The sequence below is a fragment of the Rhinatrema bivittatum genome, chromosome 1 (genome assembly GCF_901001135.1).
Source record: "Rhinatrema bivittatum chromosome 1, aRhiBiv1.1, whole genome shotgun sequence".
Lineage (NCBI taxonomy): Eukaryota > Metazoa > Chordata > Amphibia > Gymnophiona > Rhinatrematidae > Rhinatrema > Rhinatrema bivittatum.
In genome coordinates, this window is record NC_042615.1 from 545,836,944 (window position 1) to 545,851,785 (window position 14,842).

Sequence of the window (14,842 nt, forward strand, 5' to 3'; positions counted from 1 at the left end):
GGAGAGGAAAGGACCCGTGTTGCTGATAACTTCGCAAGGAACATGCAGCGAGGGGACACAACAGGAGCGGGGTGAGTCTTACATTGAATCCACATCAGTGAAAGTAAATATTGGGCAACCGGAGGATATCACGCTTGGAAAAGTTTGGTATGCTCTCAAAGCAATAGAGATACGGCTTTAAAATCAATAGCTCAGTCGATAACTGAAGTAAAACAGCAAACACAAGAGAATAATATATTGATTGGGACTTTTAATCTGAAAATTCAAGATCATGAGGAAAGGTTAATGAAAATGGAGTCTCTACATCAAGACTTTGTGAAATCAGAAATAGCAATAGAAAGACGAATGGAAAAAGTGGAGAACAACTTAAGAATGTTGAATTTAAGAGTGATAAACTTTCCTGTGTTGAGACTAATTTCTCCGGCAGAACTATTCAAAACATATATGAAAGAAGTTTTAAAGATGCCTGAGACTGCGCTGCCTGTATGCTAGGGATGTGCAGACAAAACGTTTATGTTCATAAGTCCATAAGTCGAAAAGGGGGGTCAATTTCGGTCAATATGGACATATGGAGAATTCCATAAGTTGAGTCTATGTCCATATGTGCACCGGTTCCCTAAATAAAAATTTAAACCCCTCACCCTCCTTAATCCCCCCCCAAGACTTACCAAAATTCCCTGGTGGTCCAGCGGGGAGTCAGGAAGCCATTCCTCTATTCCTTTGCGAGGAGCACTTGACGTCCGCGTCACGTCGGAGTGACGCGGCCGTCACCTGGTCCACCGCGGTTCCGCTCCCGAACCCCTCGTTGGACACAAACGGAACTTTTGGCCAGCTTGGGGGGGCCTCCTGACCTCCCCAAGCTGGCCAAAAGTTCCGTTTGTGTCCAACGAGGGGTCCGGGAGCAGAACCGTGGTGGACCACGTGACGGCTGCGTCACGTCGGAGTGACGCGGCCGTCACCTGGTCCACCGCGGTTCCGCTCCCGAACCCCTCGTTGGACACAAACGGAACTTTTGGCCAGCTTGGGGGGGCCTCCTGACCTCCCCAAGCTGGCCAAAAGTTCCGTTTGTGTCCAACGAGGGGTCCGGGAGCAGAACCGTGGTGGACCACGTGACGGCTGCGTCACGTCGGAGTGACGCGGCTGTACGTGGTCCTCGCAAAGGAATAGAGGAATGGCTTCCTGACTCCCCGCTGGACCACCAGGGAATTTTGGTAAGTCTTGGGGGGGATTAAGGAGGGTGAGGGGTTTAAATTTTTTATTTAGGATCAACGATCGCGATTTCCAACGTATTCAACATAGCTATGTTGAATAAGTTAGAAATCCGATCGTTTTCGCCTCATCACTTTTTTAAGTTAAAAAAAATAAATAAGTAGCGTTTTACATATAAGTTCAAAACGAATGCACACCCCTACTGTATGCACTAGAGCGTACTATGTGCCCCAAGGTGCTCCCGAGGCTACACAAGAAAACATACCAGAAATGGACATTTCTGAGATATTGGAATTGTCTATTGAAACAGAGGTGAAAGAAAGTAAAGCAATGTTACTATCTTTTGCGTTCATTTCAGACCGCAACTATGTGTTGAAAATGTTCCTAAGGAATAGATTAGCTCTATTTTATGGAGCAAAATTGTGGATTTATCCTGATGTAATTAGAACAACGCAGCAACGTAAAAAGGAATTTCTTACAATGAAGCAAAGGGTATTAGATATGGGTGCCCGATACTCTCTAAAATTTCCATGCAAATGCTGCATAAGATTCCAAGGGAACAATTATGTTTTCTTTGACCCCAAACAACTGAAGGATTTTCTGTTGGGACACCCCGAAGAAGCTCCTGATCGGCTAAGTAAATAATAGTTGCTCACCTATCTTTATGTTAATATATTTTGAAATTTTGTTAAATATTCGTTCAATTTGTTCTTGCCTCCGTAATACTTATATTTAGGTGTGTACTTAGAAGGAAATTTACCTATTCTTTGTTTCTTAAAGATATGTAATATGATGTTCTAGAATATGCACCAAATTCTCATAAAGAATATTTCATGATTGATTGTGAAAATTTGAAAATAGAAAATAAAAAAAAAAAATCAAACAGCACCCTACACTATGCAAAGACCAGAAACAAAGTATATGAGGGAAAGTGGAGAGAGAAACAGGATGTACCGGTGTTGATGCCTTCAGTCACTATCCACGCTCCTGTAGTTTCAGCAGCTTTCACCAAGCCCTTGCTGAAAACCTGTTTGACCTTGGATGAAAGTTTAAAGCTCTGGATTCCTCCATGGACAGAGATCACCAGCTTTGGCAGCTCCATCTGCCATTCTTTCACCATCAGGTGTAACAGCGTATCCAACTTGGTGTCATAGGAGATTCTAATATACTGAAAGAAATGTTCTCACATTGTAAGCACAGAGCTGAAGCAACAACAAATGCCATGCACAGTGTTTCATCTGTTCTAAACTTGACCCTCTTCTAAATTTCTCTCAGTTTCACACAGTATTTTAGAGTACACCATATGCACGTCCATTTTGCAGCAAATAATTAAAAACAAAGGACAGGATTTTAAAAGCTTTATGCGCACCGGGCCTATTTTATAAAGGCCTGGCGATGTACGTAAAGCCACGGGACACATCTAAGTCCCGTGGCTTTACTAAAGGGGTGGTCCGGGGGTGGAGCCAGAGGCCTCCAACTTAGCAGCCATTTGCCACTGTGTCGGAGGATCGTGTGCTGGCAGGCTACCGGCAGGCGCAAAAGGTAAGACAAAGGTCAGGGGGGTTAGAGTAGGGCTGGGGGGGGAAAAATTAGGGGAAGGGGTGGGAAGGTCAGGCTAGGGGGAAGGTAACAGGGGAAGGCAGCGTGGCTCGGTGCTTGCAAGGGGCACAACTGTGCACCCCCTTGCGCTCGCATGTTATAAAATCGGGCGTACATGTGTGAGCTCACATGTACGCCTGCGCGCACCTTTTAAAATCTACCCCAAATTATCTTGCCAGCCCACAAAGTATCTCTAGCTTAGAATAATGTTTTTGTACTAATGTGAAGAACCTTTAGAAGAGGAAGAAAAAAAGACAGCCAATCTTTGAGATTCGGAAAGCTCACAAACAGTAGATTTCTACTCCTTCAGTGACCACAAGTCATACCATCCATTTGTTCCCCACCCCCACCCCTTCTCTAGCTTCAGTACCAGAGAATGTCTTTTCATTTAAAGCACTGATACAGAACAAACCTTGGCATGATGGGTATGGTCTCCGTCTTGGAAATTGATGGTACCAAATGCGTCCGTGGGACTCGTCTTTGTGTGAGTCTGAACACTCCACTCGCTATCTTCATGCTCTTGTGTGGGCAAATAGATGGGCCAGCTGTAATCTAAGTCTGTGTGGTCTCCAATCAGCCGTCCACAGCAGCATCTCAAAAACAAATTAATCCCCTTCTTATCAGCAAGCATACATTACACGCACATATGCACTACAAGTGCTTTCAACCACTCTTATTTTACAGTTTTCAAAAAAAAAAAAAAAGTCCCTTCTGAAAAAAAGAAAGCAATATTTCTGAAGAATATCAACAGCTGAAATGATTTTGAATTTGCTTATATTTGTTGGAATCTTCAATATTCTGTAGGGGTGTGCATAGATAAAACTTTCAGTTCATTTTGTTTTTTCCCCTTTTTTGTTTTGGTTTCATTAGGGATTTTTTCATTTGTTTTATTTTTCATTTAGAATGCACTAATTTGAGCTTCTGCATGCTATATTTTATGCAGTACACACTTATCTAAGGTTTAAGATTTATTTATCATTTATATACTGTTGTCTCAGCATAGCCTTCACAGCAGTTAACATTTCAATAAAATACATAAAAGTAATGAAATAACAATCATATCATAAAAGAATGAACAGCTAAAATAATTAAAAGATCAGAAAATACAAAACACATTAGCTGTTAAAATAAAGAAAGATTAAAAGTAAAGCATAGTAAAACAGATGTTAAATAGATAAAAATACTAAACGTACATATTTAGGATTCAGGAATAAATAGTTAAAAGAAAAGAAAATGTTGTAAATGTTAAGTTAGTGTGCATGCCTATTTCTCATTTTCAATGTAAGCAGCAATAAACAGCCATGTCTGATTTAGTGCAAACTAAACTATTACTATTACTAAACTATGTAAGTTGTAAGTCCGCACTAACTCAAATAGTGTGCACTGAATCGAAATATCAACAACATTGCCTATATTATTAAAAACAAAAGCACATCCCTAATATTCAGTGACTTCTGGATGGAAATGATCTCATCTAGCACATTTGAAGGGGCAGGGGAAGGGTAACAAAGACAGCAAACATTTTTATAATAGGAGAAAGCTAATGGAAAATACTTGAAGGCATTCAGACAATCAGATGGCATGACGAGCTGACCTTTGCTGGAGCCCTGGGTTTGTTAAAAGAAAGTTCAATGTACAGTGAGATATGCCACCGTACAAGTCTTTCTTGAAACTCATTCGTGGCAGCTGTAGGAGGAATAATCCTTTTCTAAAGAGCACATCTTTCATACTAAATGCTTAAAAATATAACTTTCCAGGTCACTTAATTTGGTCAATATCTTACACAAACCAACCAAAAGCATAAAATGGTGTGTGTTGGAGAAAAATCTGCTCATAGCTTTTACATGCAGACTTTACCTCAAATTTTCAAAGTGAACTTATGTGCATATGTTCACTTTGTAAATTCACGGGTAAGTGGACTGGTGCGCACACAAGCTAACTCAAAGTTTTTTGGGTTTTTTTTGTTTTGTTTTATGTTTTTTTACACAAAGTATGCGCTTAGGGGTCAATTTTAAAAGGAGCGCGCACATGTTTTAAAATCCGATGGCTGCTCGCACATCCACGCCGTATTTTAAAATCCGCGCGCGCATGTACGGGGGCGGAATTTTACAAAGCAGCGCTTGGCCACGCAATCGGGCCTCCCCCAGTTCCCTCCCAGTCCGCTCCAGTTAAGGAGCATACTGGGAGGGAACATTTCTACACCTAACTCTTCCTTCCTCCCTCTTCCCCTCTCCTCCCTGCCCCCTAAATCTACCCTAACTATCCCTAATTTTTAAATTGTAATACTTACTGCTCCTCTGAAGCAGAAGGAATCTGCAGGCACCGGCTGGCTGCCAGCTAATGGCACTGTCCCAGGCCCCCCCCCCCACTCCTTCCAGACCACACCCCCCCCCCCCCCCCCGGGGCTGCACCTTTTCCCCTCGGCCGACACTTCTGCGCATACCAGGGTTTACGCGCGTGGCCAGGCCATTGTAAAATGTGCGCGGTGCGCGCAAGGCCTAGCCACATGCATAAACCCTGAAATTTACACGCATAGCCCTTTTAAAATCCGGGATATAATCTCCAACTCAGCCCCTCTGGAATGTCTGTCTAGTTCACGTGAAAGTATGCGTGAAAATGGGTTACGCACGTAAAGGTTGATTTTAAAAGCCCTATTCACACCAAAGCCGGGAGATGCATGTGTGTCTCGGGCTGCTTGCACACCACGCGTATTTTAAAAAGCGCTCAGGTACACATGTATCTCAGCGCGTGTTGTTTTTAAACCCCCCACACACACACACATCCCCCCCCAGCATTTGCATGCTTCCAAATAAAATTGTGCATACATGTACGCACATATAGCCAATTTTACACCATGCGCGCACATACGCGTGTATATTATAAAATGGCCATGACCCAGCATATGCATGTACATGTACACCCACATAACTGTTTGAAAGTTATAGTCATAGGAGGTAATTTTCAAAGGAGCTACATATGAAAATGTAACATTTTTGTAGTAAATTTCAAAAGCCCATTTAGGCGCTTAAAATGCACTTCTGTGTATAAAATCCTATGGCATATATTGTAGCAATTTTCAAAAGCCCACTTACGTGTGTAAAGTGCATTTACTCATGTAAAGCCAAGTTTTAAGCATGTAAATCCTTTTGAAAATTACGCCCATGGTTTTCTGCCTTCCAAACCCTGGTCTGTTTTATAAAGGTAATTTTCACACGTAAAACCTTGTTTTACGTGTGAAAATGGCATTGAAAGCAGGCCCCAAAAAGGGCCAGGCTAAGTATCAAGCAAATGAAATGTGAAAACTTACCAAGTCAGTCACAAGAATAATTTTAAGACAACACACGTTTTGGCAAAGGATTTCATTTCCTGCAACTTGTGGAAAACAAATTCCACATAAAATGTGGATTCAGAAAGTGGCAAATAAATTTTTTCCCAGTTCTTAAATTTAGCACATTTGACCAGAAAATCCCTACCATAGGGTGAATGAACCCCCACACACAAGTCAGTAGAGACAGACTTGGTAACTGCCAAGGAAAACTTAAAGTGGAAAGCCTGCATTTGCTACTGGCAGGCTCAGCTGCTGTCAGTTTGGAAAACCTGGGTACTGCCTCCTTATTTTTGAAACAAGTGAATTGGGGTCCTTTGGAAGTGATACAATTGGAGAGTACGATGATGTGCTTAGAAATAATTAATGGGAGAGATTTTGAAGCACTATAGAGCAAACACACTTATGCAGCACATTTGAATGTGTTGAGGTTTAATCAAAGTAACCAAATCATACCAGCAGCTTCAGAAAAATATTTTATTTTAGATAAAATATTGGAATATTTCAGGAGAGTTCAATTCAGAAGCAGTCTGAGAGGCTTGCTTACACAAAAGGTTAAATCCAATTTACAGAACAATGAGTTAATGTTAGTTTTCAAAAGATTTTCCTAATTGGGTCACATTAACACAACGTCCTGTTAATATTATATATATATATATATATATATTGAGCTGGGATTCTTATAAGTCATGTGGTTTCTTATAATTGAGCCCTGTAGATAGAACTGAAATTTAAGACTAAACTCGCCATACATTTTAACCTTTGACCTGCGTTAGTATTTCAGCATATTTTGTCATGTCCGCAACCTTCAATAATTCTACAAGTCTAATCACTGTAAATTCACATTGCAGTAATAATAACTTTATAGGAAAAACCTTTTAAAAGCACCCTAACATTGATGAAATTGTTTTGGAGAGTGGTTTTTAAAGGGTATCTTGTGATTACAAGGAAGACTCTGCTGCAAGCTCTTTGCTTGCATGTATGAACATACCCATTTTTTCACTCAATTTTATTTAAATTATTTTTATATAGCACTGTCACTATATCTAGTAAAAATAGCATTTAGTGATATTTGGAACTCATTAATGGTCACCATTTATACACCTGCTTACTGTCTCAGACTGATGAGCTTACATTATCCTCAGCTGGCTTGTACCTGACTTCTTTGTGAACACCCACAAGCAGGAGAGGGGGATTGAGAGCGTGCCACTGGATTTCTCATCATGTGAACTGAAGGTACTGGGAATTAAAGCTGTTCATGGTTAATGCTACTTTGAGTTAAAACTATTGAGAGTAAAACTGCTTTAAAGTTGAATTGTTTTTTGATTTGGGACTGCATTAAGCTAAACTGGAATCTATTGGTTTCCCTTTTTTCTTTTTTTTTTTTACAGACACTGCATTTTAACTAAGGTTGTCAACCGGGCAGAATTTGGCTGGCTGGCTGAGCTGATTTTCATTAAGGGAGGCTGGCAGCCAGCAGGATCTTTAAATTGGTATTGTAAATGCTGGTATATTGCCGATCACAGGCAGAAAGGACATGGGGTAAAGGCATGCAGGTCTGGGACTTACTCAATGCACGCTCGACTTCTGGGCCCTGCCTCCTATACAGAAGACAGGATGGGGTGGGACCAGTACGGGGCCTGGGATCAGAATGCAGCTGACATTGACCCCAGTGCATGCCTTTGCAACCTGTTACTGCTGCCACCACAGTCAGGAGTCAAAGCAGTCTCTACTTCTTAGGAAAGATCTATGGGGGGTAGGAGGAACTTGCAGAAAGAAAAGGGGGAGGTAGAATGGAGAGGAGAGGGTCAGATGAGATTATTGGGGTAGGGAGATTTATGTGAGCTTTTTCAATTTTCAGTTGGCAACCCTAAATTTGCCTTCAGCAGCTTCCAAGGGCTGACCCTGGCTGCAGCCTTAGCTAAAACTAATCCTTGAGCCAGGAAAGGTTGATTAACTCCTGTGTATTAAAGAGATACTGGTGTGAGTGGCACTTTAAACTTGAGCCTGAATCCCAGCCCTGACATCAGAGCCTAGCTGACGGTAGCAGACATAAAGGAACTCTTTTATTGTTAATGCAGAGTCATACTGTGTCTGCTGGAATAAAACCAATTTCTTATTTTATCCTTGCGAAAAAGAGCGTTCTGTCTCCTCTGTCAGGTTTTCACCCCCCCCCCCTCCCCTCCAGCAGTCTGCCACAGTCCCATAGAAATTAATTTCTTGCAACACACACTTGGGCAAAAGCATCTTATGACTCTGCCAGGGCAACCTTTAGCAGGATCTTAAAGTTATCACCACAAATGCTATTTAAAAAAAAAACAACAACCTGCACCTGCCAAAAAGATTTTTTCAAATTCAATCATTTTTGGGCTTTTCTACAATTTCAGATTTTTTTTGTTGTTTTGCTTTTATAACTTTTTTCATTTTTGCTTTTACTGCTGTTTGGCTGCATTCTGTGCCCCAGAGACTAAATATATAACTAGGAGTGTTAAATTGTGGTCATTTATATGAAGACAGCATATACTGTAAAATAGAAAGAGATGTAGGAAACCTGTTAGTCCCCTACTAATACATGGGAGTGTACCATTTATGTATGGGGAGAGACAGAGTAGAGTTCGTAAGGTTTGCAACTCCCCCATGTGGCAGCTAGCATTGGTAGTATCCCCGGTGTTTTCTAGAGAGATCACCATTTTGCTGTTGTGGATCCTTTTTGCTTTCAAGGATACAGCATGTCTTAAATTGTGCTCTTATTTACCTAAATCCTAAATCCTAAATTTAAGCTCCATGGAGACTTTTGTTTCATGCCACCTTTAATGTATTTGAGTTTGGACTTTCCAAATCTTTTTGGCTCAACTAAGCTATTTTGAGTTTTCTTGTAAAAGCAAGGATCCAGTATTTTCTTAACACAAGAACCTGAGATTATCAGAATCCAAGGAGAGGATGACTTTCAGTCAACCTGAGAGAAGGAAGGAAGGAGAAAGAGGAGAGAAGGAGAGAAGGAGAAGAGATGGACTACATTAATGGTCCATGAGAATCTACGAAGAAGAAGAAGAAACAAGGTATCACCCTTAATACTACAGGAGGAGGTAGGAGATAAAAGACTGAACACTTTAAAAAGAAACTTTTGATACTTCACCTACATTGGGAGAGAAGCCATTTTTACAAAGAAGTTAGAAAATAAGTAGCATCTTTACATAAGATGCACCTGCGTTTCTTCTTGAAGGGGCTCAGATGAGAGAGATAGAGGGAGAGAGAGACATATGTCTTACCACTGTATAATGCCCACTGATGTAAATTTGGAAAAAAAAAGCAACTTAGGGCCTCATTTTCTAAAGTATCGTAGGCCTGTGATACTTTAGAAAATTGCATTAATGAGGGGCAGGGGGGTCGAAGCAGGGGGGCAGTCCTGCGCTAGCCAGCAGTGATCGCACCGTCGCAGTGCAATCGCTGGCGGTTTCGCACCCAATAGCGCCACCATAGAAGGTGTAGCTATTGGGCGCGAAGTAGGACGCGAAAACCCCCTTACCTTTTCGCCGTCCGCGATGTCTTCACGGAGTCGGCCCCCGGTGATGCCCAGACTCCTCCTCTTCTGAGGCCGACTCTGCCCCGATTTAGGTAGCACAGGCGTGCGCTACCTTCGCAAGCTATCGCAGGCTTGCGCTGTTAGCGCAAGCCTGTGAAAGCCTTGGAAAATAAGGCCCTTATACACTGAAAAATATGGTATCTACCAGGCTTTTAGGTTCTTGGTTATTTAGATATGATGTTCTGTTAATTTTAGGTACCCAGTCTATATTGGCTTTGCTGCTCTGTTTATATTTATGTCTTGATGTTCATTTGTTATAGCTATTTAAATTTTTATTTTGTGTTTGGGGTATTTTGTTATTTAATTTTTTAATTGTATTTTTGTTTTAAGCTGAAAAGCAATCTAACTGTTCTTTTTGATCAAGAAGGTAGAATAGAAACTTTTAAATAAATATGTTCATGCTTATCACTGGATGGGGCTTGAGAGTAACTGAGTGAGGAATGCATGTCTTCTTGGTATGCTTATTTGTCATTTTTTTAAACACAATTTTTGGTCTCACTATTTTTTGGACTATAGAAATAATTAGGATCCTAAAAAAAAAGAATCATCATCTGGCTATAACCTGTATAGTCAGTCACAGACAGCAGTCTAGAATAAAACCATAAAATGAGCAAAATCTAAGGGATGTGAACCGATAGATGTAGTGTATTTGGATTTTCAGAAGACGTTTGACAAAGCCCCTCATGAGAGGCTTCTAAGAAAACTAAAAAGTCATGGGATAGGAGGTGATGTCCTTTCGTGGATTACAAACAGCTCGATACAGTATCGTCCGGTCGAAGATTGCCCGTCTGTAACATGCTGGGAGCGCACAATACAGATGAGTAAGGCGATCCAGAGATACAGTCTCCAGTTTCACGCGTCCTTAGCGCTTCCTAAAATAAACACATAACCCTTTCCGCACCCAGCATGTAAATGAACGAAAAAGCTGTATAATGAAGGAATTAGCTATTCCCCTCCGATACTGTAATGGGCGCTGATACTATCTCCTCAGTAACCCGCTGTTTTGCCGCGGCCTTAACGTGCTACTTTACCGCCTCCCCCTAGAAGGAGTTAGGACTGTGAGTCTAGTAGCAAATCCATCGACACCGCTTAAGATACTCAAAAACAATAAAACAATAAGCCTGGCACCCTCCTAGATGTAGTACGTCCCGGATGCCCCCCCTTCCCCAGCGCGCCCGCCACTACCCCTTTCATCAGCTGCATCCACCCATTATGCCCCTCACGGGCATGTCCCGCTTCACAGAGCGCTCCCACTCAAATCCGTTCATGGGTATATACCCTTTCGCCCCCCTCACAGCGCCATGCTACCACTGCTCCCCGCCCCCCCCGCACTGGCCCGCCGACTCTACCCCCCTCCTCCCGATCGGGCGGGTAGGCGGCGGCGAAAACCAAAGCAATTTTTTTTTTTTTTCAAAAAGCGACATCACACAATACATAAAATAATTTCTCCAGCCTTAAAGCGACAATTTTGGTTTTTTCCAAAAGCGACTTACTTTTGGGATCTGTCAAGATCCCAAAAGTAAGTCGCAAAAGTAACTTACTTTTCTGAAGCCATCAGGAACACGATCTTAGCTCCTCTGGACGAAGACGAAGATGGCCGCCTGCACGGGGAAAGCGTGCAATTGGCAGCTGAAGACGTGACGTCACGACGTTTGGCGTCACGAGATGTGACGTCACGTCTTCAGCGGCCAATTGCACGCTTTCCCTCGTGCAGGCGGCCATCTTCGTCTTGAGCTACGATCGTGATGGCTTCAGAAAAGTAAGTTACTTTTGCGACTTACTTGACAGATCCCAAAAGTAAGTCGCTTTAAGGCTGGAGAAATTATTTTATGCATTGTGTGATGTCGCTTTTTGAAAAAAAAAAAATTGCTTTGGTTTTCGCCGCCGCCTACCCGCCCGATCGGGAGGAGGGGGGTAGAGTCGGCGGGCCAGTACGGGGGCGCGGGAGCCGGGGATTTTTTTTTTTTTTGTAGGCCTCACGGGACTGCCGGGTCGCAGTGGATGCAGCTGATGAAAGGGGTAGTGGCGGGCGCGCTGGGGAGGGGGGGGCATCCGGGACGTACTACATCAAGGAGGGTGCCAGGCTTACCGAACCGCTGCTATTGCCTCTGCTCGCAGGTCTATTTCGCCGGCTTGCTGCACGCTTTCGCTTTGCTCGCACGCTTTTGCTTTGCTCGGCTCGGCTCTGCTTTTTCTCCTCTCCCGTCTGTCTTCGCCGCTGTGCCTCACCTCCTCCCGGAGCAAGGCTGCTTTCGCGCCCTGCTCCGGGAGGAGGAGAGACACAGCGATGAAGCAACAAAGACTTTTCGTGTTTTTTACACTTCCTGGTGCCTGTCATTCCAAATGCCATTTGAAATGACAGGTACCAGCGCACCCAGGTTACTGTATAGGCGCTGTATTAAGCGCCTATACAGTAAAATGGGTTACGCGGGCATAACCTTTCCCTAACGCTTTAAAGCCGCGGCATGCATTTGCATGCGATTAGAAGAGAGTATCGGGGAGTTAGTGAAGAGAACTGTGCGTGCGGGGAGGAAGGGTGCGCCTGACACTGCCGCACTGTTTTTACCGCGGCCTTACTGTATCGACCTGAAACTGGTTAAAAGACAGGAAACAGAGAGTAGGATTAAATGGTCAATTTTCTCAGTGGAAAAGGGTAAACAGTAGAGTGCCTCAGGGATCTGTACTTGGACCGGTGCTTTTCAATACATATATAAATTATCTGGAAAGCAATACGACGAGTGAGGTTATCAAATTTGCGGACGATACAAAATTATTCAGAGTAGTTAAATCACAAGCGGATTGTGATACATTACAGGAGGACCTTGCAAGACTTGAAGATTGGGCTTCCAAATGGCAGATTAAATTTAATGTGGACAAGTGCAAGGTGTTGCATATAGGGAAAAATAACCCTTGCTGTAGTTACACGATGTTAGGTTCCATATTAGGAGGTACCACCCAGGAAAAAGATCTAGGAATCACAGTGGATAATACTTTAAAATAGTCTGCTCAGTGTGCTGCAGTAGTCAAAAAAGCAAACAATGTTAGGAATTATTAGGAAGGGTATGGTTAATAAAACAGAAAATGTCATAATGCCTCTGTATCGCGCCATGGTGAGACCACACCTTGAATACTGTGTACAATTCTGGTTGCTGCATCTCAAAAAAATATAGTTGCGATGAGAAGGTACAGAGAAGGGCAACCAAAATGATAAAGGGGATGGAACAGCTCCCCTATGAGGAAAGGCTGAAGAGGTTAGGGCTGTTCAGTTTGGAGAAGAGCCGGCTTAGGGGGGATATGATAGAGGTCTTTAAGATCATGAGAGGTCTTGAACGGGTAGATGTGAATCGGTTGTTTACGCTTTCGGATAATAGGAGGATTAGGGGGCATTCCATGAAGTTAGCAAGTAGCACATTTAAGATTAATCGGAGAAAATTCTTTTTTACTCAATGCATAATTAAGCTCTGGAATTTGTTGCCAGAGGATGTGGTTAGTGCAGTTAGTGTAGCTGGGTTCAAAAAAGGTTTGGATAAGTTCTTGGAGGAGAAGTCCATTAAATGCTATTAATCAAGTTTACTTAGGGGCGGATTTTAAATGCCCTGTGCGTGTAAATCCAGGTGGATTTACGCGCGCAGGGCCCTCGCGTGCCAGCGCGCCTATTTTGTATAGGCCGCAGGTGCGAGCAGAGCCCCGGGACGCACATAAGTCCCGGGGTTTTTTTAAAGGGGCGGAAGGGGGCGTGGCCGAATGACGCGGCGTTTCGGGGCGTGACGTGGCGTTTTGGGGGCGGCGATGCGGGCGTGGTTTCAGCCCGGGGGGCGTTCCGGGGCGTGGCCGCGGCCTCCGGATCAGCCCCTGGGACCAGAACACGGAGCGGGGCAGCCGGCCGACGCGCGCAGATTTAAGTCTGCTTTTCACAGGCGGAAATCGTGGAATAAATGTAAGGGGGGGTTTAGATAGGGCCGGGGGGGTGGGTTAGGTAGGGGAAGGGAGGAGGAAGGAAAGTTCCCTCCGAGGCCGCTCCGAAATCGGAGCGGCCTCAGAGGGAACAGGCAGCGCGCGCTGGGCTCGGCGCGCGCAGGCTGCACAAATGTGCACCCTCTTGCGCGCGCCGACCCCGGATTTTATAAGATACGCGCGGCTACGCGCGTATCTTATAAAATCCAGCGTACTTTTGTTTGCGCCTGGTGCGCAAACAAAAGTACGCGATCGCGCAATTTTTTAAAATCTACCCTTTAGGGAATAGCCACTGCTATTAATTGATCAGTAGCATGGGATCTTCTTGGTGTTTGGGTAATTGCCAGGTTCTTGTGGCCTGGTTTGGCCTCTGTTGGAAACAGGATGCTGGACTTGATGGGCCCTTGGTCTGACCCAGCCTGGCAATTTCTTCTGTTCTTAAGTAACCATTCTAGACATTTTATTCCTCCTACCTCATAAACTTACAAACATTTATTTATGTATTATTCTATGGGTCTCCCCTTCTGTATGATGCACACAGAGAAAGTTATTCTGCCCCACAGCCATGCCATTTCAGAGCAGAAAACTAAAAGACCGTAACGGGATTTGGAGATATTACCACGAGAGAAAGTAACAAATTTAATGAAAGTTACAAAGCTGCATGGATGAAGGCCAGGCTAACTTTTCCCTAAAAGAGCTTCCTGTTCTCATTGCTTTTGTATGATATGTGTACCTAGGCACCTCAAAGTTTAACTCTTAACAAGGCATTGTTTCTTAAATCTCTTATTTCATAAAAAAGGAAGAAAAGAAATGGCAGTCTAATGTACATAACAATATAAGAAGCTGCCATACTGGTCAGACCAAGAGTAATTCAAACCCTGCATCCTCTTTCCAACACATACTTTGTATATGCCTCACTTCAGTGGTGTATTGTTGTATTATTTATTTTATTTATTGATTGATTGATTGATTGATTTTATATACCGTTGTTTTGGGGTACCATCACAACAGTTTACATAGTTGTATTATAAGTACAATATTAATTAAAATTATTAGTAAAGTTAAAATAGCTTTGGAACAGACAATACAAATAATAAAAGCAAGCTTAAATAAATAAAAAATATGCAAATAAAATGGATCAGAAGTAAAATTGATATCGCATTAAAAGTCCA

The 14,842-nt window shown here is 42.9% G+C and overlaps 1 protein-coding gene across 1 annotated transcript in view; it reads right to left on the reverse strand.

Annotated features, from left to right (window-relative positions):
• LOC115098898 (transient receptor potential cation channel subfamily M member 6-like) overlaps window positions 1-14,842 on the reverse strand; it is a 48,387-nt gene that overhangs the window by 18,569 nt on the left and 14,976 nt on the right. The window contains exons 4-5 of the mRNA XM_029615993.1: window positions 3,221-3,401; window positions 2,164-2,377 (exon numbers count right to left, since the gene is read on the reverse strand). Of these exons, the coding sequence (XP_029471853.1) occupies window positions 2,164-2,377; window positions 3,221-3,401 (395 nt within the window). The remainder of the gene's footprint in view (window positions 1-2,163; window positions 2,378-3,220; window positions 3,402-14,842) is intronic.